This window comes from Oreochromis niloticus, linkage group LG19 (assembly GCF_001858045.2).
Source record: "Oreochromis niloticus isolate F11D_XX linkage group LG19, O_niloticus_UMD_NMBU, whole genome shotgun sequence".
In the NCBI taxonomy this organism is placed as follows: domain Eukaryota; kingdom Metazoa; phylum Chordata; class Actinopteri; order Cichliformes; family Cichlidae; genus Oreochromis; species Oreochromis niloticus.
In genome coordinates this window covers 7,454,799-7,480,103 of record NC_031983.2, presented here as the reverse complement: position 1 = coordinate 7,480,103, position 25,305 = coordinate 7,454,799, and the positions used below count along the sequence as shown (strand labels likewise).

Below are 25,305 nucleotides of genomic sequence, written 5' to 3'. Positions count from 1 at the left end.
CCTTATATTTACTCCTGTGTCGGCACGGCATTAAATCGAATGTACTGAAAGAAACCATTTTCCCCGATTCTTCACGACTTTAACTAGATAGAAAGCAAAGTTTCATTTGCCAAACAATTACTTTTGTGAATGTGTTCTGTGCAGCTTGCGGCAGAAAGCAATGCTTCAACAATAGCTACATACTGTTATGTAAGAGGGCGGATTTCTCTTGCTCTAATGGGCTGAAGAGATTCGCCTTAACCAAGAGGCTTTGCTACTCAGCCAAGAGGACCTGTGCTGAGGGGACTAAACTAATGTGACAGGGATCTGTAAGCTGACAAATGGGCACCAAACCTAGAAAGATGGGTACATTTACCAATTGCATTCATGCATTACAATATAATGTTTTAGGTACAACCGTTACTGTACATACTTTCAGGTCAAAATAGAAAAAAAAAATGTGAAATGACCTAATAAAGCTGTTACATTTTTGCTTTTGCTTCCCCAATTAATTCTGTACTTCGAAACTGTAGCCTTCCCTTTAATATTTAATTGCTTTAATATTAAGGAAAAAAGTGAACGCCTGCTTTAAATTGCACAAAAAAAGTAAAAACGATAAACCAGAACATCTCAAAAGCTAAACTACCTAAAAATAAAACATTGGTGTCTGTGTGTGTAGTATATGGTGGTGTGTTGAAGTGTAAAACATCCACTTTTCGCCATGCTGAGTGCTATTTTTGTCCACCTAAAAAAGCTGTGGGTCAAATTGGCATCCTTGGTACAAACATCAAAAACTTTGCTTTGGGTATTCAAAGCTTCTTGAACCATTCTCAAGTCTATCTGACAATCCTGCTGCAGAGCCTGAGGTACAGCTTATTTATTTATTTTAGGTAGGTGATGACATGTGCAGACGTCAGATGTTTTTAGGTCAAGTGTCAGATGCTATGGGTCCTGGTCTGATTGTGGTTAGGCACAGATAATGCATTGTACTTCTCCATCTTGTGGTTTGCATATCTCTGTATCAACTGTATCTCAAAACAAATTAGACAACATATGACTGTGTTTACATGCATGGCAACAGAATCCTTGCTCACCGTTGACCTCCTGTGCTCCTGCATCTGTGAAAAGCATGCTCATCACCTCCTCGAAGTTGCACCCGGGCTCTAACGCATGGCTGTCCTGGCCCACGTGGTGCAACATTCTCTTCAGAACATCGTCCAGGGACGCGGCTGTCTCATCCAGCAAGATGCTGGCCCTCGCCAGGAAGCCATCCAGGTCACGGTGTGCCCGAACCTCCTCCTCAAAATTCATCAGCTTCACATACTGTGGAAAAGCAATAATTCTTTCAAGTCTGAAATAGTTTTAAACGAGATCCCCATGTTGAGAATGCAAATAAGTTCAATTATAAAAGAAAAGAAAACAGTGTCAAAATGCATCTACCCTAGTTTCTGCAGAATTGGACCCAAAGGACAAAACTAGATTTAGTTTTAATGTTTATATGGCAGGGTTTATTCTCCTAAGGCAATTTTCAATTTCAACGTTATTTATATAGCATCTAACCACAAATTATGTGAGGGCGCTTTACCAAGAAAGCTTGAAAATTGTCAAGGTAAACTGAATATCAGGGTAAATCCTGGCTATAAAACTGAGCTAAGTGTTTATATTATTTTAAATATATGTATTGAATCCAATTATTAGATACATTTTATTTAATATCCTAAGATATAAATAGATTATTAGATATTATATCTAGAAATTTAATGTCTATCAAATTACATTTTTAAAAATCAAGAATACAATAAATAAGCCTTTAAGGTGATTTTAGTTGTTAAAAAACAAAACTGTATAACTATAAAACTGTTACAAACTGTTACTTTAATGACAAACTGCTCAACCCCAACTCATTTTAGAATTAGATCACATTTCTTACCTATTTTAGAATGAGGGCAGATCTAACATCTTACTGTCATTTGATGGGCTTTTGGATTGCAGTCAAATATAAAAGAACCCTAATAAGTTTGAGTTTATTGCCTTAAACCCTTCTGAGCTCTTCAAAACAGCAGAACACTGCCAACAATCAATTTGATCAAAACTGTACTAGTGCTGTCCGAGATTCAGCTCAAGGGAGACGACTGGACAAAGAAACCAACACAGCTCCATTAAGAGCCCAGACACCCACCAGTCATTGATCGTGTGATTGACAGAAATTCTGAAGATGAGTGGATTTCCTGCTGTTTCTTTTAAGCACCAAGCAGAACGTCCCTGTGCTCTTTACAGAAAAACATGTATAGGTATTTCTGCAAAGAGCTCTCTATATAAATTTGATTTTGTTTTGTTTGTACAATCACAGAAAGCATCGGTCCTGGGGGTCTTATGCAACTCGAATGAAATGATTAAAAAGGTAAGAAACAAATCGAGTTCATTTTGCACTTTTTAAAAGAATTTATAATGCGAGTCATACAGGGCAAAATGTGTGGTCCAGTAGTTCATGTGTTAATTCAAAGGTTAGATTTTATATTGCTCATGAAGGAAGTGAAAAATACGCACCTGCAAGCACAAGCATAAATGAAAATCTATTTATGGACCATTGCAAATAAAAAAGATCCATAACAAAATTCTTGGCTAGGACTTAAGGATGGGAACATGTGAAATTAATAAAAAGCAGAGGGAGAGAGCAAACAAACAGAACTGTGATACAGAATGAGGAGATTAGAAAAAAGAACCAGGCAAGCTGTTGGTAGGAATGAGGCACAACAAACCAAAATCTCTGACAGGCTCATAACGGGGAAGACTAACTCCTGACAGGCTTGGTCACCAGTTCAAACTAATGCCCTCTCGGGGTTGCTTTAAACCCTTTTACCTAATTGGTACAGAGACATCTGTTTGTAAATCATTAGTGATACAGCAAACATATAGTAATAGTAGTCTTATTCCTCTAAATTTTAAAAATACGAATTTTCTTATATATGTAACATATGTGCATCAACTATGAGACTCATGCACAAAACAATGCCGACGATAAGCAGCTACATTTGTGGTCCAAACTTTACATGCACTCATCAGGGGGATGAATGCCACGGTACTCTGACGATTTCAATAATTTCTTTCAACTGTTCTTTTTCCTGTTCTTTAAAAACTTTAAAATGTGAATTTCATCCAATCTGCATCTGGTCAAAACATGCAGGCTCAAATATAAATAAATATATATATATATATATATATATATATATATATATATATATATATATATATATATATATATATATATATATATATATATATATATATATATATATATATATATATATATACACACACACACACACACACACACACACACATACACACACACACACACTTAAATCCTTAAATAAGAAGTGCTGAAGGTTTTACTCAAGGTCTCACCTTCACAAGGCCAACAACTATTAAATTCTTGTTAGTGATCATGATTCACTACAATTGGTAGTTTCTCTTTGCAAACATAAAAATGATTTGTTTGACAGCAGCCTGGAAATAGAACAGTTCAAAGAAATCATTAAAAGTCACAAATTACTATAACATTCATGCCCATGATGAGCGTACGTACTCTGTGTGCCACAACTGCATCCTGCTACTACTGCTATGACATTCACTGTGTGGTTCTCACCAACACATAATTTTAACAGAAATCCATCAACTTACCAAAACTGACTGGTGAAGGGGACTGGTGATAATTATTGTTCTTCACTTTGAAATTTATGTCTAAGCATTCATGTGAATGTTATTAAAATGTACCACCATTGTTCAGATTGTTGTTGGCAGCAGCACTATCCAGCAGCTATGGTCTTCCCCAGCATGACAGCATGACAAAGCACCATGTCCCACCACAAAACTACTCAAGGTTGGCTTGAGGAAGCCAAAAACCTGGCCTCGAAACTCGTAGGATGTATTGACAGATCCCTGCTATGACAATATGGACTAACAAGACTGCTGCCAACTTTTAGCTGGTGACAAAAAAAATTAATCAGGTAATTCTTTTAATCAAAACATGAAATTAAGTTTTTTTGGCTTGGGACCTTTACAAAGGTGGCTCATCATGCCACATGAATGAAAACATCTGGATTTAATCCAGAGTGCAAAAATAAAGTTTGCAAGGATTCGAAAAGAATGATGCACAAATAGATGAGTGGTATAAACAAAGGTCCTCAGGCTAGCCATCACATCTACAGGATCATCAAGCACAATAAAACCATTACAGATGTTTCATTTAGACCCTCTATAGCTGGGGAGCAATTCTTAATATCCCGAACTGCGTCAGCAAATAATAATTGCAATTTCCTTCCTGCAAGATCCATATGTGCGTTATTTAGATATGTTTGAAATTATTGCAATAATTCATAATTGGATAATTTACTTTAGCCCATCACAACATGTTGTACAGGTATAACACTGCCACATTTCTCTAAGCAAAACCAGACTAACAATACGAGTGAGCCAGCAGTAAAGAGGCATGAAAAGATTAACACTAGCAGTTTCACAGAAAATAGACTGACAGCCGAGCTATTCATTTGTCAAGCACATCTTACACAGATTGGATTGGTTTTACAAATCTTGGTGTACTTTGAGTGTGCTCTGTGGAACTGTGGGCTGTTAAAACACGTAGGAAAATAAAAGCAGCACGTTTTGGTTCCATATAGAATGAGACTCAATATTAAACCAATCAGGAAAAACGTTTATTCTTTAATTTACTGCCCAAACCTACTTTAACACAAAAAAATCATCTCTGTACTTTTATGCACAGTCAGCAGTGGGTAAACATTGGGCATTTCAAATGCCTTCTTCTCTTTGCTACTTTACTTGGCAAATATTGTAGAGATTGTAGAGATTGTTCTGTCGAGTTGTTCCTCATTCAGTTTGAGAACTGAGATTTTGGTCCTGTGTATGTTCATAGAGGTCTACATACACTAGGCTTAAAAATTTAGATCATATTTGTTTTTCTTTCTTGATAAAAGTACTGGGTGCATTATATGTTACTGACCTGTACTGCTAAATTACTGCACTGAATATCAGCAGTGTGCCTCAGCCCTTAACTGCCAAAAATCAGGCGTGACCCCAGAGCTGAATGGTTAGGGGGCATACTACAATTCACGGAGGCCCAAGTTTAATTCCTGGTTTGCAGCACCATTTGCTACATATCACTCCTCTGTTTTTACATGTTGTCTCTCTGCTCCATCATAATTTTAAAGAGGCATAAAATGGCCAATTGCAGTGGTTAGTTCTGTTGCTTCAGAACAAGATGGTAAATGGTATATAGCGCTTTTCTACTCTTCTGAGCACTCAGAGCGCTTGACACAACTTGTGCATTCACCCATTCACACAAACACATTTTCTTAGTGCTTTCGAACTAACATTCACACACATTCATACTCCGATGGATGCATCAGAGAGCGATTTGGGGTTAGTATCTTGCCCAAGGATATTTGGCATGCAGGCTAGGGGAAGCCAGGAATTGAACCACCAACCTTCCGATCAGTAGATGACCTGCTCTACCGCCTGAGCTACAGACACCAAAAGGAAAAATCTAGATTTAGTTTTAAGAACGTTCTCAGCTTGCATGCTCTTCTCGTCTCTGCAAGTATTTTCTCTGGATGCTTCAGCTTCCTCTCTCAGTCCAAAGACATGTCGATTAAATCAACTGGTGAATTTAACATGGGTGTAGATGTAAGCATGACAGATTGACTCTCTACGTTAGACGTGTGATCGGCTGGTTACTTGCTCCGGGTTTAATCTGCCTCTGACTCTATACTCTGCAGCCCTGACAGATGGTTAAAAAGGTCAAATAAATATAATAAATAAACAGTAATCTCAGACCTCTAGTTGATAAATATTCATCCTTACCCTTCTTGATGTATTGAGTAACACACAGCCAGAATCGTCAGTCTCTGAGAAAGAAATAAAAAGCGATATAATTAGACACTCAAAGTGTACATCAATAAAGACTTCACATGTGTTTATATTAAACAGATCTATCTATAATAAGGGTGAACATGTATATCTGTTCAAAGGGCTCTAACCCATAAGTGTACTCTGCAATTGATCATCACAAATGAAAAAATGAAAAAGCAAACTGCTTTAAAAGATTATAGTCAACATTATGTAGTTCTAGCAAAATATTTTACTTTATATACTAAAGAAAAACTAAGAAATTAAAGAACTGACAGCAAAGGTGAAACAGAAGAATTACAGAACATGAAAGCAGACTTTTTCTTTAACCATTTTGTGTTCAGTGTCTTAAAGTCCTGGGCCACCAAATATCAATATTTGCTTCATTTGAATAGAATATGTTAAAGTTTTAACACCAATATGGGCATTATAATGTTCTGTATTTTCAGGACAGGCATTAATTCTGAAATCACAAGTAACAGACACTCGAGTAGGAAAAAAAAACAGCCTGAGACTCCTTTTTTCTAAAAGTGATGAAAATGTCAAGAGGCATGTCTTTAAATGCTCTCATTGAATAAGGATTGAAAATTCTCTTCTGATAAGGCTTTAATACGCGCATGTGGAGCTAAGGCAAGAGCTCAGATAAAGTACAAAGGTTTGGATTTTCCCAGTGTTGGGAAGAGGGAAAAACCTTTTATGTTAGAAAACAATATAGGGACAAACGGAGGGAATGAGGTTTTCAACACACTCCCGTCCCTTAACTAGCAGACTGTCAGTACCCTGCTGACTCTCATAAAACAGTCCGCCACCACAGTTACATAACACGGTTATCGCCGTTTACTGTGGGGACAACATTATTAGGTTACCATGGGCTTTCCTCCTCTGCTCCACGTGATGCATACTGTCGACTCGGTCTGGAAATCAATCAGTGCTTTAACTCCTCCCTCCAGCAACAAAGAAGCAAGAACACCCTCCCGACACACACACACACAAGCACACATACACTTTGACAAGCCAATAAGCCTTAGGAAAGTGCCAGGATATTATAAATAATCCTGCGACGAGTGAACGTGTTTGAGTGTGAGTCTGCAGAAAAGGGTGAGGGGCTTTGATCGAAACACCAAACACCTTGCCACCAAAAACCCTGCAGGCAGTGTAGGAAAAAAAAAGAGCCCCAACCCCTGCCTTTCTGTCTCTGATGAGACTATAGCAGGGGGCACGTGTCATGTGCAGTGGATTTGGTTCATCAAAGCCGCACAATCAAAAAGCACACGGCCAGGCTGATCTGTTCCCTTAGGGGAGAGGAAGCTCCGGCTCTAATTGCTGTCAGGCTGTAGCTGTAAGGAGATATTCAAATATTCATATTAAGATTACCTTGTCCCCGATGATCACCTCCTTCTAATGGACTCTGTATGTCTCAATATAGCTTAAAGTAATCCAGAGGAATTTCATTTTCTTTGGATTAGGTAAAGGAAGTGTTAAAATGTGTCCTTTATTTGAGCAATGTGCCACTATGACTGAGGATACCAGATTAACGACCTTGTTCTTAGGCTAAGGTTGGGGATCTCCCATACTCTGCCTTAAACATCCAGTGTTTTTCCACTGGATGAAACTATAAACCTAAAAAGGATTCATGGATTACATCTGCATCTGGCAGATTCTACCCACAGGTCAACAATCTTACAGATTAAAATGAAAAATAATCATTATTTAACTTCTTGAGTTTTGAACAAGAACACTTGGCATCAAACTGGAAATTAGTATAAGATGTTACTCTTAGTTGAGTGTCTAAAAATGTATTTGTCAGAGAGTTTCCTTTAAGAAACCTCATGGAAGCCAGAAGTGACAGTCAATAAAGAGGTGGAAAACAAGTGGGACAATAACGTTTGATTATAGTGCAAAGGTACAGCATTATTTTTAGCTGTTGGCTTCAAAAGGCATTCAACAGTCCCTTTCAAAAGCAATTATAATCCTTCAAACAAATATGACCAGTACCTATTTAAAAGGCTTTGTTGCAGGTATTTATATTTAACACCTGAAAAAAACTGAAAAATAAAATAAACCTAAAATGACGCCTTAAACATTAACCTAAGAAAACTAATGTTCTTGCCTGTATGTCATGACTGTTAATACCACATGAGTCAGCTTCTCAGGCAGCTCTTACTCTCTCCGTTTATCACCCACCCCAAAGGTTTTTTTCTTATGTTTTTTTTCATGAAAATGTCCTGTTTCTATCCAGGTCTTAAAAAAAGTCGCACTATTACTTCTGTATAAAAGTATTAACTGTAAAAAGATTAGACTGACTAACTTAACACCGTCTATACCGAAGTTAGAAAACATAACATAACCTCTGGGCTCTTTCTTTTTTTTTTGCAGATATCTCGTCCTTAAATAGTCAAATCTTTGTAGTAAAAAGAAAAGAGGGGAAAAGTATTTTGGTCAATCCCTTCTCCACACATCATACATTCATGAAACTAACTTCGCTCCGGGTTACCAAGGTCAAGGACCTTGGTAAAAACCAAAATGTCTTTTCCAGCGTGAAAGACGGCTGTCCTTCCTCGTGACTTTTCCACATCGGTATTCAGCCAAATTGACTGAAGCAAAATGGAACTGAGCCCAGTGCTGGCTGAAAAATGTATAATCGTGATATCAATTGTATTTATGGAGGGCATTTGACAGCTTTATGACAAAGAGAGAAGAATGGATGAGATCATGTCAAAGCGATATAATAACAGAAGGAGACAAACAAACAAGTCTGTATTACTGTGATACAACAGTACTGGTAACCTCTTCATTTTCATATCTTTAATATTCCCTTCAATGACCACCATCAGTCACCTTTTTGATGTTGCTACAGCCACATTGAGACAGTGAGCCTTCTTCAGGTACTTTCAGTGACAGTGTACACTGACAGACTGGGCAGATAACTAACACTATTCTCACTGTGGGGTTGTAGCTATATGCTAAAGTCAGAATAATGACACAGCAGATATAAAATAGGTTTGTTTTTCTTGTTTATTGTTCCATTTAGCGTGTCAGCATTTCCTAATTAGCAATAACTCACAAATTACAGATGATGAAACCAAGGTACTGGACATGTTTATAATGTGGGCTGGACACAAAGCCACAGGATCACCTCAATTCTTAAACCAACTTGAATCTACTGACAGATTGACGAGTCCCTCTTCGTTTTACTCTCCCTGAGGGACTGCTCAGTAAAGAATCACTTTTTGTACAAGAAAAAAAAGACGGTAACTTTTGAAAACACCCACTTATTTTTAAAACTCAGACACTCCATCTTCTAAATCTATTTATTTGTTTTAGCTAAACTTTGTTTAAACCTTACTCTATTTTTTTCAATGAAAAGGGAGTCTGTGGAATTTGGCCCCTTCTCTTACATTAGAGATAATGGAGCGGATCATTCAGTTTGTAGTACAAGGAGGAATGGTACCGCAGAACCAACAGAAAGTGCACTCTCTTTTTACCATATCAGGACATCCATTACCAGGAATCAATATTAGAAACAACAGCATACTACACAATGTCAGCTGTTGTTTGTTTTTTTTTGTTTCGTTTTGCAAAAACTATAAATTGAAGAAAATGAAATAATTTGTAGAACCACCTTTAACAGCAATAACTTGAAGTAATGGTTTTCTGTGTGACTATCGGCCTCTGCAAAGTCATGAAGCAAGTTTGACCCACCCTTCCTGCTTCAGTTTTTTGAAGTTTGCAGACATTTGTTTATACACAGATGTCTGCACACCCGTTCTGTCGTAGATTTGGTGCTGTGCTTGGGTCACTGTCCCGTTGATTGACCCTATTTGGTCAACCTTTGGCTGTGCAATGCTTTGGTATACAGAGTTCTTCTTGGTGGACTCAAGGTGCTCAGGCCCTGTGACTGCAAAACAAACCCAAACCCCATCCACCAGATGCCTGTAGATAACCTCAGTGTTTGCAGTTTCACTGAGCGCCGTCTGACCTTGGAGTGAATTTGCTTGGACATCCAGTTCTGGGAAGATCAGCAGTTGTCTTGAATGTTTTTCACTTGAGAATATTTTTTTTTTACTTGGTGATCTCTTTCTTTCTTGGTTTTTTGTAAATGCACATTTGAATACTCCAGAAGTGCAAACTGCCAAAACATCTTTATAGAGGCGGTCACTGCTGCTGATAATCAATTAATTCGAGTGCCATCAAATATCAGCACTACACATTTTCTGTATTTTGGCTTAATTTATGCTAAATAAATAATGACACAGTGTAATATGTCACGTTTTGTTATTCATCTGATGTTTTATTTATGTAATTTTAAGACCTGGTAAGAAACGGGTTATTTGTCTTATGTCTTGGTATGTAAAACCTCAGAACTGATAAAGGGTTTTACTGATAAAGGCCACATTTGTCAGTAATGTTCTGATACCAGGCATGAATCAAGAAAAGGGAAATAAAAATGAAAATAGAAACCCCTCCTCCTGCAGCTCTTGCTCTTTTGAGATTAAGCACAGCACATGCCTGTGCCCGTGCTTAATACACCTAAAAATAAGAGGACTTTTTCATTTTGACCTTTGGCCTCACATGGAATTTAAACCCCACTCTCCAAGATCAAGATCCTCTGCTTAATTCATTGTGCTGCCACATCCAACTTTCTTTCTGACTTTTATGCTCATTATACTGCTTTCTGCTCCTCATCTCATCTGGTCTAAAGACTGATTGGTGGGAAGGCAGAAAAGGTCTAGTTAAATATAGATAAAAACATATAATGGTGAATATGGTGGAGTTAAACACAACTGAATGCTGTCCTAGAAAACGGGCTGGAAAGAAACATTTGAAACAAACACTTTCTCATGAATTAATTAAACAGACAGATGTTTTTAAAATTAGATTAAGATAGGAGCTGCTGTCTCTTGGTATGACGTAATCACTGAGTTATTTGCTTTTCCAAACCACTGCTTATTCAGGCAGACAGGATGTGATTAAAAGTCCTAGTCAGTCTTAGATTAATTTGACATGGTGGACATATTCCACAGTGGTCTGCTGATGCGGTATAATAAAATAACATGATAATTTGTGACACAAATTAAAAGCAAAAATAAGGATGCAAACAACTAATGATACTGGGATCAAATGTATGTGACAGCTAGACTTGGGAGGCTGGGAGCAGCCAGGAATGAAAACAAAACACTCTAATCAGCATTCAGCTGTGCTGTCAATGAGTAATGCACTGAAAATCTGTGAGCAGGAACTGCTGGGCATGACAAACATTCTGCACCTGCAGGTGAGAATTTTGACAGCAGCGAGATTTCAACATATTACAGCTGTATATAGAGAGGAATATTACACAAATCACTGGAGCCCAGGATGTGAACATACTGACTGAGATTATGGATGAGCAGGAAGACAATTACATAACTTGAGATTATATCAATTCATCCTACCCTTCCATAGACTTAGCTATACTTAACTGTAGCATCTACCCCTTGCAATATTTCTTGGATGTTTGGGAAGGCTGTCAGCAGTTTTATAATTTACTGAAGGCACTGGATATAAAGTTAACTTTTTCAATCAATTCCATAAATGCTTCCTGTTTTGTTCGTGCTGATAGTTTGTTAGTCTGGAACTGACTGTCAAACTGGCATATAGACAGATACAAAACCGCTAACTAAGGTGAGTAAAAATTAGGTATTTTATGCTTTTATTTTAGGCCTGACATAAATACAAGCTATTCAACCTGAAGAAGAGCGTTATCACAGTCGCTTTGTTCCTCTAACTTGTCCCCAGCTTGCACCACTTCAGCTCTCTTGTCAGATGCCTTAAGTGTTACTATGTATGGAGAACCAGCCTAAGTGGCATGGTCACCTGTGGTCACCTGTCACATTCAAAGCGAATGGGCATCTCTGTCTTTCCTTCTCTCCCTATGGTGCACCTGGGACTGTTACCATGGCAACAATAACCTGGGTCGACCCATTGGGATTGTGGTGATGGGGTCAAAATCATCTGCACCTGCAGCTGAGTAGCTGTCCATCAAGTCAACACCATCATGCCACCCGTCTGTGGAAGGGCAGCGCCCACCAGAACTCCACAGAAATTATTGAAATGTTTCTCACACAGTTTTACTCAACAGGTTTTCTTTTGCTTCCTTCCTATATGATGCTGTATTGATTATGATTATGCTGTATAAAGAATCAGCCTCAAGCTATAATGCAAAATATCTCTAAAAAGGTTCAAAAGCAGGGAAAATTTGTTTCGATCACACAGCTGAACAGCAAAGGAGACCACTGACTGGAAGACACATATTAAAAAAAGCCACCTATCCAAGTTTATTTATTTCATGTAAACTTCAACTTTCATGTAAATGTTTAGCTTAAAAAAATGAAAAAAAAAAGTTCCATGTCATAAAATGCTAATAGATAATATGTATTATATATATATACACATATATATATACACATATACATATACATATATACATATATATATATATATGTGTACTCTGTATCTGACAGTTTATGGATGTAGTTCCTTATGGATGTAGCGTTTTCAAGTCCTAGGCAAAGTTTGACCGCACCAGATTCAGAATGAGTTTGATGCAGGTGACTGTATAAACAACATTAGTCAGTGAGACGAGATGTTCAGCCTCATGAACCTACCTGTATGTCCACCTGTATCTATATCGACTTATTAACAACTTCAACAACATATTGGCATTCACATAGATTCAGGTTTCTGGCCAGTTTAGCACGTGTCATGATTGCTCTAAGAATCACTTTGGCTGATGTTAGTTGTGCCACTATGTTTTTAGAAGGTAGTCTCCAACTCTGTTTTTTGCTATCTGGTGCTGGAAAAATGGCACACAGCCTTTTTTTCCTAAAACCCGATGCTTGTTGCAGCTGGTAATGATGCTGATGTGAGTGACGCATACACCAAAAGTAAACTAATGGCTGCAAAACTAAAAGAGAAAGCTCAGCTGAACACGAGCAGTAACTATTGCAGGGGACTGCAGATTATCCTATTTGCCTGTGGGTTCAGTATATTCGAATCTTATATATACGCAGTATTGTTTAAACCTAATAAAAGGAATCCAGTGTTAAATTAATCTTTGATGAGGTTTAAGTTAGTTTTTGGCATTTTCTTTCTAACAGTTTGTTTTACAGATTAAACAAAAGATCAAGCTTTCAGCTTTTGTATAAAACCAAAGAATTATTTCTATTTATGGATTTTATCGCCCTTAATTTCCAACTCACTTAAAAATCCTTCTCAGTTGCTTCATCAAGTTTATTTTTCTTCCTCCTTGTCCAGACTGCATACTCTAACCCCTGCTGCCCTCTCACTTTCTTCCCCTCTCTCTCTCTCTCTCTCTGTACTGACCTGGCCCAGGGCTGATCTGGTTGTCATAGAGGTGGATGTCATCTCCGCAGGCGATCGGCGAATCTTGTCCCTCCTCTCGGCCCTCGCTGCCCTCCTCCTGCTCCACCTCCCGCTGCTCTGGGGACACAACAGCACAGGGTCACCTCCTGGACCTCGCCGGCTACCAGGCAGGGTAGCAAACTGACTTTAATTATTGTTGTTATCCTCAGCCAAAGTCACAAAATCCAACAGTCAAATTTATTTTAGTGCTTTGTAGATGTTTACGGCACACTTTCAAAATGAGGAATAAATAAATGAACGTGAAAGGAATAAATGAAATTTCTGAGTGAAGTCTTTCACAAAATAAAACTAGTCCAACTTAAAACAAAAGTCACTCAAAAAAACAACACAATGCCAGTTCCAGGATGGTAAAGCTTTAGACAGTGACAGGAAATTATTACAGCAATTATGCTACTCTGTGACAACTCATCTGACAGTCAGTGAACCATCCAGACTCTGCAATAAACATCTGCTGCTTAAAACAAAACCCTGAAAATTATAAGGAAATATTGCTCAAGTGTCACCTGAAGTATGACTAGAGAGCTTCTGTCTTCCAGACAGTCTTTCTTTCATTGTCAGATGATATGGTTGAGAATGACAGTGTGTTCAAGTGAAAAACAGAAAAAAAGTTATGTCTAGATATTATTAGAGATAACTAGATATTACACCTTAAAACACTGACATGTATACATACTGTCAGTCTAAATACCAAATACTTCTCCTCCCTCTACATCTTTTAAAACAGGCAAACTATGGACCTAAAATTTCTGTCGGTGTACGTTAAGAGATGAATCTAATCATTCTGGGGTGGACAATGTCCAAAATATCCAGACTTAGTCAAACAAAAATATTGTACAGGATGTGTCCTTTAAGGTGCAAAAGCTGAAATTTGTTTTTCTAGCTCATGATTCCTCTCCTGTTCATATGGATGCATAAGAGTAGCGTTTTAATGTCAATGGAAGCAGCAAAAACAACTAAAAGGTGCTTTCAATTAGTGTAATGCACAAATAGCTCCAAGCAGAGGTCCTTTATGCCTAAAAACCTAAAAATGCCACAAATTGTCAAAAAGTATTAAGAAAATTAAGCTGTTAGACAAGTGAGACATGACAAGTCTTTTATGAATCAGCAGGTAATCGCTGTTTTTCGCAGGGTTTTGGTGTGTAACGGTCAGGACTTTGCATGTTGGAAAGCATCACAGGACTGAGCCTGGAGCTTGTTTCGATGACTCATTCCTTTCCCTCTACCCGAGACAGCGGCCCCCTTAAATCCAAAGCTCCAGTAACTGGTGGGCTCCCAAATATCACCCAGCGATCGGCTTGATGCGACAAGAACAATATCTCACTTGCTCTTTATCTGCTGACCTTATACGTGAGGAGCCCCAAATTTCAGTTCATTCAGTTTGTCTTGCATCAGGATCAACCCTCAGCATTTGACATTATTTGAACTTCACTGTGTAGTTGCCTTCCTTGCATCCCTCTGTGCCTCAGACTTACCAGCTGGGCTCTGACTTTCAAATCACCTTGGAGGAGAGAAGCAACTGCTAAACTGCAAGCATTAAATTAGAGGGTTAAAAAATGGAATGGCATTAATTTTAGGGAAATGTATTAAAACTTATTTATAAAATATTGCATGAAAAATATTCCAATCTGTAATTTATCTTTACATGACATTTAACTAGAACTCCAAGTATGCAAAAACATCACAATTAGAGCTTCTTGTATTAAAAATGAATAAACTATGATTGAAATAAATGAATCACTACTTCCTAAATGTAAAGCTATGCTGCCCTGCAGATCGGTGGATACAAGTTTGCAACATCTAGAAAGAACAAGAGCTAAGGGACGAGGAATGTTGAAAACGTTAAACGATTGATGTGCATCCTTCAAAAGCTGTGCAGGGTTTTGCTGCTGCCTTTGAGACGCTGTGGGACATAAAGAAACAACAATCACACGGTAGCATGTTTGGATCATTAAAAGAAAGTTTGGAACTTTCTTGCTTTGTGTTTGGAGAATTACTCAAACAAGATACATAACTGCCATGTTTGGTGAATAACACCGCTGTGTCTCAGTAACCTGTTCACTTCTAACACCACAGCAAAGAACTTAATGACACAGATAGCATATGTACAGCAGAGCTGCTTCTGCAGTACAAGACACACTTCAAATATTGTTTACTGTGCCACCGTGATTCACCCTTTAATTGCAAAGTTCACAAGAGCACTGACGTTCCAGACCAACCTTTGCTAATGAACCACTAAAGATAACAATGGTTTGTAATGCCTACTTGCCAACAGTATTGTAATTACATTAATATCTGATAAAAGGTCGCATAATAAAGACATTTATGTTGAGCTGCGGCAGGGGGTCTTCTGTGAATGTGCCGAATGAGACGGTGTGTTGCAGGAGGGGAATAATTGGCTGGGGGAGACGGGGAGATCCAATGCAAGTGTATTCTGTCTTCACTGCCTGTGCTGCACATACTAATTGGGTGCCTCTCCTTGGCTTGAAGGTAATGAAACTGCCATTATCATAACAGTTGGATCAAAGTTTGTTGTTTATATCCAAATGGAGGAGAGTGTGTAAGCTGGGAGAGGTTTGGGTTGTTTTTAATTTTACGTGTGCTGCAGCTCCAATCTTTAAATCACATCTTTCACTCTAAATATTCCTTACACAATACACATTATTGGTAGGAAGATGTTCAAAGATGTCGATGACAGCGGCTAAATTCACTTTGAGGATTAGGCTTATAGATTCCATGCTTTTCTTTCCATTTTTAATACACAGTGGAAGAGGAACAAATGTTGAAAATTTTGTCCTTGTGCTGGTGGTTCACACTCACCCATTTCTTGAAAGAAGTATCCATTCTTGGACATCCCAGAGGGAGGCGCCTCTGTGAGAGCAAAACAGAGAAAGACGGTAATTACTGAGCTGAATCTAGGCAACGGTAACAGGCCCGGCAGGGAACAATTACTCGTTATTATTTTTACACAGCAATTGCTGGTATGAGAAATGTTATGAATACAAATATGCATCGTTTTCAGACCTCTTTGTCATTCAAAGTTATTATACATGGAAAAGATCTATGCATTTAAAGGTAAAACACAAAGTAATCCACGGATTATTCGCTTGCTAGCAAAAGTATTTGTTCTGTAATGGCCGCTAGAAGATGTAACAATGACTTCTTACAACACACTGCATGCAATCCAGGAAGGCCTAAAATATTTTTGCCCTTGACATGAACGTTATCCTAACGAGTGCGGTCTATTTATTTTAAAGATGACCCACCCAGTCTTCACATATTTATTTTTGAATTCAACTATAGCTCTGCAGTATTCACAGTTAAAAAAAAAAAAAAAAAAATCATATTTAGCTTATAATGAGCCCATGTATTCATTCTCTCAAAAAAAAAAAAAAAAAAGCCCCGTCCATCTAGGTCAATGTCTATCTCTTGCAAGAAAAAAAAAATCCTTATTTATTAATCATTAAGTACCAAACCAATGTCCTATTATTCTGCATCTTGCTTTCAAGAAACCGCAGGCACTAATACATTTATGGTACCCACAGCATGAAAAATACAGCAGCGTTATGCTGAATGAAATTCCACGGATCACTAGGAAATATTTTAGAGTTGCAATTTTGATCTTGACATCTTTTGTCGATGGTTATACGTACGGATTGTTATGAAGCACACTCTGTGTACATTTACATTTTAATTCAGTCGGAACACATATAGCAGCCTGAAAGCTGCATAAGAAAAAATATGCTGCTAGACGCCAGAAATAAAATGCGCTGTATAAAAGTGAATGAGGGAAACACTTTTGTTTGCCTATTGCAAGGAGAGTCATGAATGCAAATGTGGTACAGATGAAACAAATATTACCATTTGGGTATGGGTGTGGGAACTGAGGAATACAAATAACAAAAATTTGTAAAACTTATTTTAGGTATTGTACAGACTTGGGAAGGTTTAAAAATGCTTATTTTGACCATGAGGAATGGTTTATATTGTCAAAACTGATAATCAAGGGGAAATGCTAGAAGATGAGCTGTGAAATGTGTGGCAAGAGTTGCAGGTGCAGACTTTTTGTTGCTCTGTCACAGAGTTGTCAGACAAAAATGTCATTTTTTTTTTTTTTATTCCAACCCCCAAAACTCCCCCAAAAAACAAAACACACCCCCTCTATAACACATCAGTTTCATTATTTTTCCATTACTTGGATTGCGTCATCAGCACAAACATATGTGTGTCTCTTTTTCTTGTGTACATAGATGAACTTGCAATGACACCTTGTAATATAAGATTTTGATAGCAAAATTTTCCACTCAGTGCAGGACAATGATCAGACTAAAAGTGAGCATAAATTGAATGACCATGTAGTTCAACCAGAAGGCAAAGAGTTCCCCTGAGGAAGAAACATTATCAGTAAAATGCAAGGGCTTCCTTCATTACATCTAAAACATGTTAACAGGCAGTGATTATGAGCAGTGCACACTCCTTTCATCAGCAAAGGTCTTGACTTTTCTAATACATTCAGTGATAATCCACATTGAGTTTCGCTTCCAGGCCAGCACTCATTTTGCATTGGTGGTGTGCAGCATTTTTTAAAATGGTGGATATCTCATTTTGGAATTAAACTTAATCTGGTGAAGAGCTCCACTACAAATGCACTGAGGGAATTTAGAGTACAACATTTCAGAGTGTTTGTCACGCGGCCCTGTGGATGTGTGCAGCATGCGGATTGCGCAGAAAAAAAGAGTGAGATATGGAGCAGGGATACTTTGAAGGTTATTGAGACATTGTGAAGGAAGCGAGGGGGCCCTGCCATGCTACCAGACTTCAGTGAGGCTCTTATTGAGCATTAAGCAAACATGTTTACATACTCATCCCATAACCACAGATCAACGGCACATCGCGCGGGTAGTTTCCTGATTTGACTGCTAAAAATCACAGCATCCTGGACAAAGGGACACACACTGGGAAAGAAATTGCACAAATACTCACAGATGTGTACAAGCACATACACAACCACCTTCACACAGACAAAAAAAATCATTATAAAAGAACCGAGTGCCTCTTTTAACATGGCGACTGTCATAGAAGAGGGAAGTAAAGACTTACAACAGCTTTCTCTTCTGGAAAGGATTCTTTGATGTGACAACATCTAGCATACAAATACAGCATGCAATTTTAATTACACAAAATGCGCTTTCACTCTTGGGATAGGACACACAAAGCAAAACAATTTCAGAGTTAAAGACCCAGGGATTCATTTATCCTCAAAACAATCAACTTTTTTTTAATCCATACAGGTTCCTGCCTCAGTCTGCTACACATGCATACATTCAAGCTTCTTAAGATTTCACCTCTGGCACTTTGACTGATATGGTTAATGCTGTGTTGATTTTTTTCATGATTTCAAATAGTTTCTAAACCAACCTCTACCTGTTGAAAACATACAAAAGACCACTGATACATTTCCATACCTTTAAAGTATTGCAGTGAAGCTACAGTACTGTTCAAAGGTTTTAAGCAGGATTGAAAAAACGCTGTAAACACAGAATGCTTTCAAAAATGGAAGTGTTAATCCTTTATTTTCAATCAACAAAATGCAGCAAATGAACAAAAGAGAAATCTGAATCAAATCAATATTTGGTGTGACCACCCTTTCTAGGTACACTTGCACACAGTCTTGAAGGAACTCAGCTGGTGGGTTGTTCCAAACATCTTGGGGAATCAACCGCAGATCGTCTGTGAATGTAAGCTTCCTCACATCCTTCTGTCTCTTCATTAATCCCAGACACACTCGATGATGTGTGGGGGCAATACCATAACTTCTAGTACTTCTTGTTCTTCTTGAAGATAGTTCTTAATGACGTTGGCTGTATGTTTGGGGTCGTTGTGCAGCTGCAGAATATATTTGGGGCCAATAAACAATCATTTATATTTCTGAAAGCATTCTTTGTTTACAGCATTTTTTCACACCTGCCTAAAAGTACTGTAAATGGTTGGAAATCGTGGCTCAGCACCTCTAAAGTTTACCAGATAAAGCTTCTACTCTCAATTATTTAATTTAAAGCACGTGTCTGACTATCTGGACTCTTGCTTCACCTACTAAGAAATAGTCAACAACACAGTATAGCCGACACTAGTGGGCCTGTATTTTCAGTAGTCATACTGGTATTGGCATTCATAACGGCAGATAAATGAAAATTTAAAAAGTAAAAAAGACGCCAGAGAATCACCCTTCAGCCATGTTATGAGTGCCGAAACTGCATAATTTATCCACCGAAGGCACTCTGCAACTTCCCTGTTGGCAAAATATGTGTAGAAACAACAACGAGCTGATCTAAGCAAAGCGTAAAAGCAAGTAAGCAATTACACAGAACAAATGTTAAGGAAATCTTTTTATATTCTGTATGTCTGAAAGAAAAGAATATCAGCTGTATACATTGGTCGCTAGCACATACACCCTCTTAAATCTACAGCCCTTGCCCTTTTTTATGTTTTGCTTTTCTAATAATCGTTATTTTCTTTTCAAGTGTTGGTAGGCATACAGATTCTTTTTAAAGACTGGACAGAGCCACAGCGATAGCTTTCCAGTATTTGTGTTATGCTAAGCTACTCTTGCACTTGTACTGCTTCAAAATTTATACCGTGCAGCTGGTTGTATGATAGAGCTAATACACATAAAATGTCTTTTTAAGAAGATATTTACACATTTTCCATAACTTTTCATAACACACAAATACAAAAAATAATAATCTGCATGACTAAAACATATCGGTTACTAATATAAGATTTTTTGTGATATCTTATGATACCTGTCACTGCACAAGAAAAAAAATTGAAAAATCGGTTGTGACAAGTCTGCTTATCAGAACATTTTTGGTTGTGCTTCATTCTGATACATAAAAGAAGTCAGCAGAAGCAAGCTTGTAAAACTAAACACCCTAGTGGTATTTATTCTCCAGGCTTTCCTTCTAACGCTTTATCCTCAAGCATTGGGAAAAAAAAATCAGTTCTGTCATCTGAGTTTTTTGTGCTAAAAAAAAAAATGTATGTGGCATAATTCACCAACATCCTGCTACTGAACTATCCTCTGCTACTCCAGGGTATGTGTTGGATTGTTATGGCAGTCATGCAAACATTATTTTTTCATCTTTGTACACAACACACACATATGCATCATCCCCATGCAGCCCGTTTATCTGCAGCTATTGCATCAAACATATCTTGAATAGCAGACGATGAACATTATGGATGCACTGAAATATGTAGCTTTTATATTTTTGCATAGCCAACTTTATTTCAACTTAACTGTGACATCTGTTATTTTTTTCTACTGTGTAGTCATTTTACATGTGCAGCAAAATAAACCCTGTAAACACAGTCATGCTCACAGCTCAGCAGCCTGAGGTGGTGCTAGTATTCCTGCGTCATAATCCAACTCATTTTTCTTTTACTTGTCTTCGCACATGCGTCTCTCTCCTAGCTATAATGAAGATAGTGATGATAATGATAATGTAACTATCATTATGGCTTCATTAAGCTTCTTTTAGCCATAAAACAACAAACCTTTTTATATAAACGTGACGTTAGTTTTATGAGTGTCTCTTAACTGAGTAAGTACAAGTCATAGGTGTCAAATAAAAATGGGAAAATTAATCCGATATCACTGTATCTCTAAATTATGCACAATGACATCAGTGTACTAAAGACCACCTACAGCAATGTATAATACCTAGAGGTTAGAAGGGTGAAAGGGTGACTGATATACATCCTACTTGGAAGCTTAGTGTTTCTCATGGTTTCACTTGGCATTCAGTCCTAGATTTGTTTCTCGCATTTTTTTGTGTTTTTTTTCCCAACTTTGTTTTAAAGTACTCGGTTAGGTTTAGAAAAAGATCTCTTAATGGGTTTATCTCAAACTCAAACCAAGAAGTAATCCCGTGCGTCAAGAACTTGTTCTTATACAGTGCCTTTAAATGTGATGCCAGGGGCATATGAGAGTGACTGCTATCTAACTATCTGCCATCTATGGCAGATCAGGCTCAGATATCAAAGAACACATTGTGTGTAATTTGCAGATGCCAGTGGGTCTGACAAAATAGCTGTATTTGATGCCCCAGTATTTAGACCAGGCCACTTTTACATACAAGTCATGAGGTGATGATTCAGAAAATTTCCATAAAACTTTAAAATTGATTATTATTTTAAAAATATCAACAGGAAAAGCTGTTGACGGAAACTTAAAGTGCCACGTTTCTTGATGTCCGGGTGACGATACAAAACCATCATATCATGGCACCGTATTAATTAGAAAGTGTGTGAAATACAAAAACGTTTCATGAAATGCATTTCAGCACAGACACAGATGTTTAGAAAATTACTGAACAAAGCCAAATCTTTTTATTTCTGTATCCTGGAGGGTTCCTCTGTTGACTGCTCTTTTATTTATGTGTCACATCATGCCAGCCTCCTGTGGATGCTGTGCTTCTCTGAACTGTGTCTTACTCTGAGTGTTGTGATCAGGAGCAGCATCATGAAGATTCATGTGCTCTGCTTGTATTGAGCTGTTTGGCACTGACAGATGCAGAAAGAGATTTAGAAGGATTGGAGGGAATGCACGTTATCCATGTTGCCGGCTTTGCTAGATCAATGAAAATACACCGAGAAGATTTCTCTGTTGTGAGACACTAAACTTCCCTTCATGATCAAATAGAGGGCTTTGTATCCAAATATAACCCTGTTCCCCCAGACAGTTGAAATCTTGAGTAAAATGTAAATAAAATGTTAGTAGGTAGTGCTTTACCTTGCATGTATGGATGCACCAACAAATTTGTTTCCACGAGTTTTTAAAAGTCTCTCTGAGCCCCTGCAGTGATTACCTACAGAAGTGTTTCAGTACTGTCTGAGGCCCTAAAGATCATGGATATTCAATACTGTTTTCAGACTCTTACATACAGAAAGTTATCTGAATTCCTGCACTCTTAACAGTATTGTGTAAAGCAGATGACAAAATTATAAATTTCTTTGCAATTTTAAATTGTTGCATATTTCTCCAGCACCCACTCATCTTTACTTTTGACAAAAAGAATGACGACTCTTTTTTATGTGAATTTTTTAAAAGGGGAATTATTCAGTTAGATATAGGGGTAAAATGATTTGCATAGCCTTTTTTATTGACTGATATTTTTATGGAGTGTTTGGCTTCTGTATATCTTTAACTCAAATAGTATGATCAATGGCAGAAAACCCTGTAATATATTATAGTTTAAATTAGTAGCACTAAGGCCATCTATAACTAATCTATAAATTTGAATTATTTGTTATCATGAGCTGAAGACACACATATGTGCTGTCAGATGCAACTGATTTAGAGCCAGTGGTCCTTTAGGGACAGGTTTATTAGTAGTCATAAAGGTTATTTTATTGTCAAAGAACATGAAAGTGATATTTAATTTGTGTCAACTCAGGCCGATAAGTAAAGGTCACTGAAAAAAGATGAAAAGATGCAGCACAATAGGCAGGTTCATTCACTGCCCGATTCCATGTACGACTTCCTTATTTTACACTTTCATAAACAACATTAGTTTCATAATCATGAAAGGCCTAACGTGTGATGTCTTAAAAATAAAAATGCTAAATATATGTAGAGATATTTTAGAGACTGAAGCTGATCTGAAACCTAAACGGGCTCAATTCCCTCCCCCCAAACTGGTTGCAGCAGATGGCTGGTTGTGCCAGGGGGTTCTCCCTGTCAAAAAGGAGTAGTCCTTCCCACTGTCACTAAGTGGTTGCTCATAGGGGGTGGTCTGATTGTTGGGGACTTTACCCTGAAGTATAAAACACAGGTTGTTGTGATGTGGTGCAAAATGAATGAAACTGAACTGAATTCAGCTGTCAAACTGTATACCACTACAGAACAATAATACATAGTAAATTATATGTACACAACTTCTTACTATGATGATCATAGCGTATGTATACATGCACCCCATCTCCTCCTTAAAGATGGGCCAACCTAAAAGAAACTTCATCACACAAAGATTTATTATGTTCATTTCATCTTTTCTCTGCAAATGCAATGTTATGCTCTCCATTTCCGGGTCTTTCGTGTGCCACGTTTAATGCATGTTTAACAAACTTTGTATCCACGTAGAATTTTGTTCCCATCATCACTAAATACAGAATAAAGACTTTAAAAAAAGCAACACAGACCTGACTAGTATTATACAGGAATGAAGAAAAAATGGAGGTGTCTGTATGTGTATTTGGTGGTTTGTAGTTCTATGGTACTGAGTCACTGACGAAATATAAGCTCAACAATTATAGCAGACGTGTCTTAACTTTGAGCTTGGAACATCAAATGTTGATATTCATTAACATGAAAAGATTCCTTCTTTCCACAAACTACATTACTTATGAAAATGAATAATAAAACTACTCTGTATGATGAGAAGGCATATCAAGATAAAACTAAGCATGTTGCTTGTGAAAAAGTGCTGTTTGTTTTGTAGTTGAGAGTGAAAAGAGTACAGACAGTTTCATTTCACCAAAAGGGCAGAGAGTATATCAAGACGCCAAATACCACAGCAGATACTCTGTATATAAAATCCCAACTTACTGCAAAGCAGCAAAAAATTTTTTGAACAAGACCCAAAAAAGTAGATTTGTGAGGGCATGTAGAAAAATATGTCTAACTGATAACTTTGTTAAGTCTGAAACAAATGCATCAGTTAACAAATAAGGCATCTGTGGCTTACTTAATACATCCCACTCCTGACCGAGAAGCAGAACAAAGGTCGGCGGCGATATATCAGAAGAAATTCTGAAATGCTTGCAGAGTGCTAGGAGACAGTTTTGCAGATTGACAAAACAAAACTGGAACTGTTTGGCCACATGGATCAATGGTTTGTCTGGCATAAGAATAGCCTGGAGCAGCCTACTTAGGCTCCAGATTTCAATCCCAAAGAACATCTTTGGTGGGATTTAAGGAGAGCATTTGCAGCACGGAAGCCATCAACTTCAATAAGATGGAAGCTTTTGGAAGGGAACAAAAGGCAAAGACTTCACAAGAGAGACGTCTGAAGCTTGTCTTACCAAAAAATGCTCATTAGAGGTCAATCAAGGTCTATGGAGCTAAAAAGATGCTTCAGGAGTGCTGAGGTTGGGGGCTGAATACTAGTGCATGGGTCGTTTTTATTTTTTTACTTAAACTCAAAATGTCAGCTTATGTTATTAAAATTGCTGGTGCTATGTATGAATACATATTACGTCTCCATTTACTGAGACTTCATGCATATTTTTATTTAGTCTATACACATCAACATGATACTAAGGTGAGAGGATTTGAATACTATTGCCCCGTGCACAGTGAATATAGAGATCCGGAACATAATATGAATGCAAGTTTTTTGTTTTGCATGTTTATCTTTTCATCAAAGCATCAAAATTTGTTACCAAAACACAAAAATGCACAGAAACAGACCTAATTTCTACAAGCCCAAACTGCCGTTTTAAATACTATTTTCAGTATGGCCACATTTATGATTAGTGTTAGTGTGCATTAAATATATACAAACAGTGCTTAAACAGAAGTGATTTTCAAAACCACTCTCACAGGAAGAGAAACATGAAAAAAAATATGCCTGATAACGTTCTTCAGAAATCAGGAAGCTGTCGACTTGCAAGCAGGAAGTCAGATCTGGTTAGCACAGTATGACACATACGCCTCATCACTTTCATTGATCTGCTGCATGTGCATTTGTTTGTGTATGCGAGTGTCTTGTTTAGAGTCAGTGCTTTCATCATTGCCCAACATACACATGAGGGAAATATCTGTCAGTCAGCTGAGTTTACATGTCACAAACCCACAAGCAAGGCAACATCTGCTCTGCTCAACACTCGATATAACGTCTTATATGTCAAATGACAAGCTCTCTCTTTCTGATAAACTGAGACCTTGGACTGATACTAGCTATCTAAAAAAAAAAAAAAAAG

General features: G+C 37.6%; 1 protein-coding gene across 7 annotated transcripts in view; it reads right to left on the bottom strand.

Annotated features, from left to right (window-relative positions):
- slc4a11 (solute carrier family 4 member 11) overlaps positions 1-25,305 on the bottom strand; it is a 99,803-nt gene that overhangs the window by 33,178 nt on the left and 41,320 nt on the right. For 4 of the 7 annotated variants that reach the window (XM_025901014.1, XM_025901015.1, XM_013272936.3 and 1 more), the window contains 4 exons: positions 16,141-16,191; positions 13,264-13,380; positions 5,857-5,900; positions 1,074-1,302 (listed from right to left, as the gene is read on the bottom strand). In XM_025901014.1, coding sequence (XP_025756799.1) covers positions 1,074-1,302; positions 5,857-5,900; positions 13,264-13,380; positions 16,141-16,191 — 441 coding nt within the window. The remainder of the gene's footprint in view (positions 1-1,073; positions 1,303-5,856; positions 5,901-13,263; positions 13,381-16,140; positions 16,192-25,305) is intronic. The other 3 variants (XM_019349079.2, XM_019349078.2, XM_019349080.2) reach the window with 1 other exon arrangement.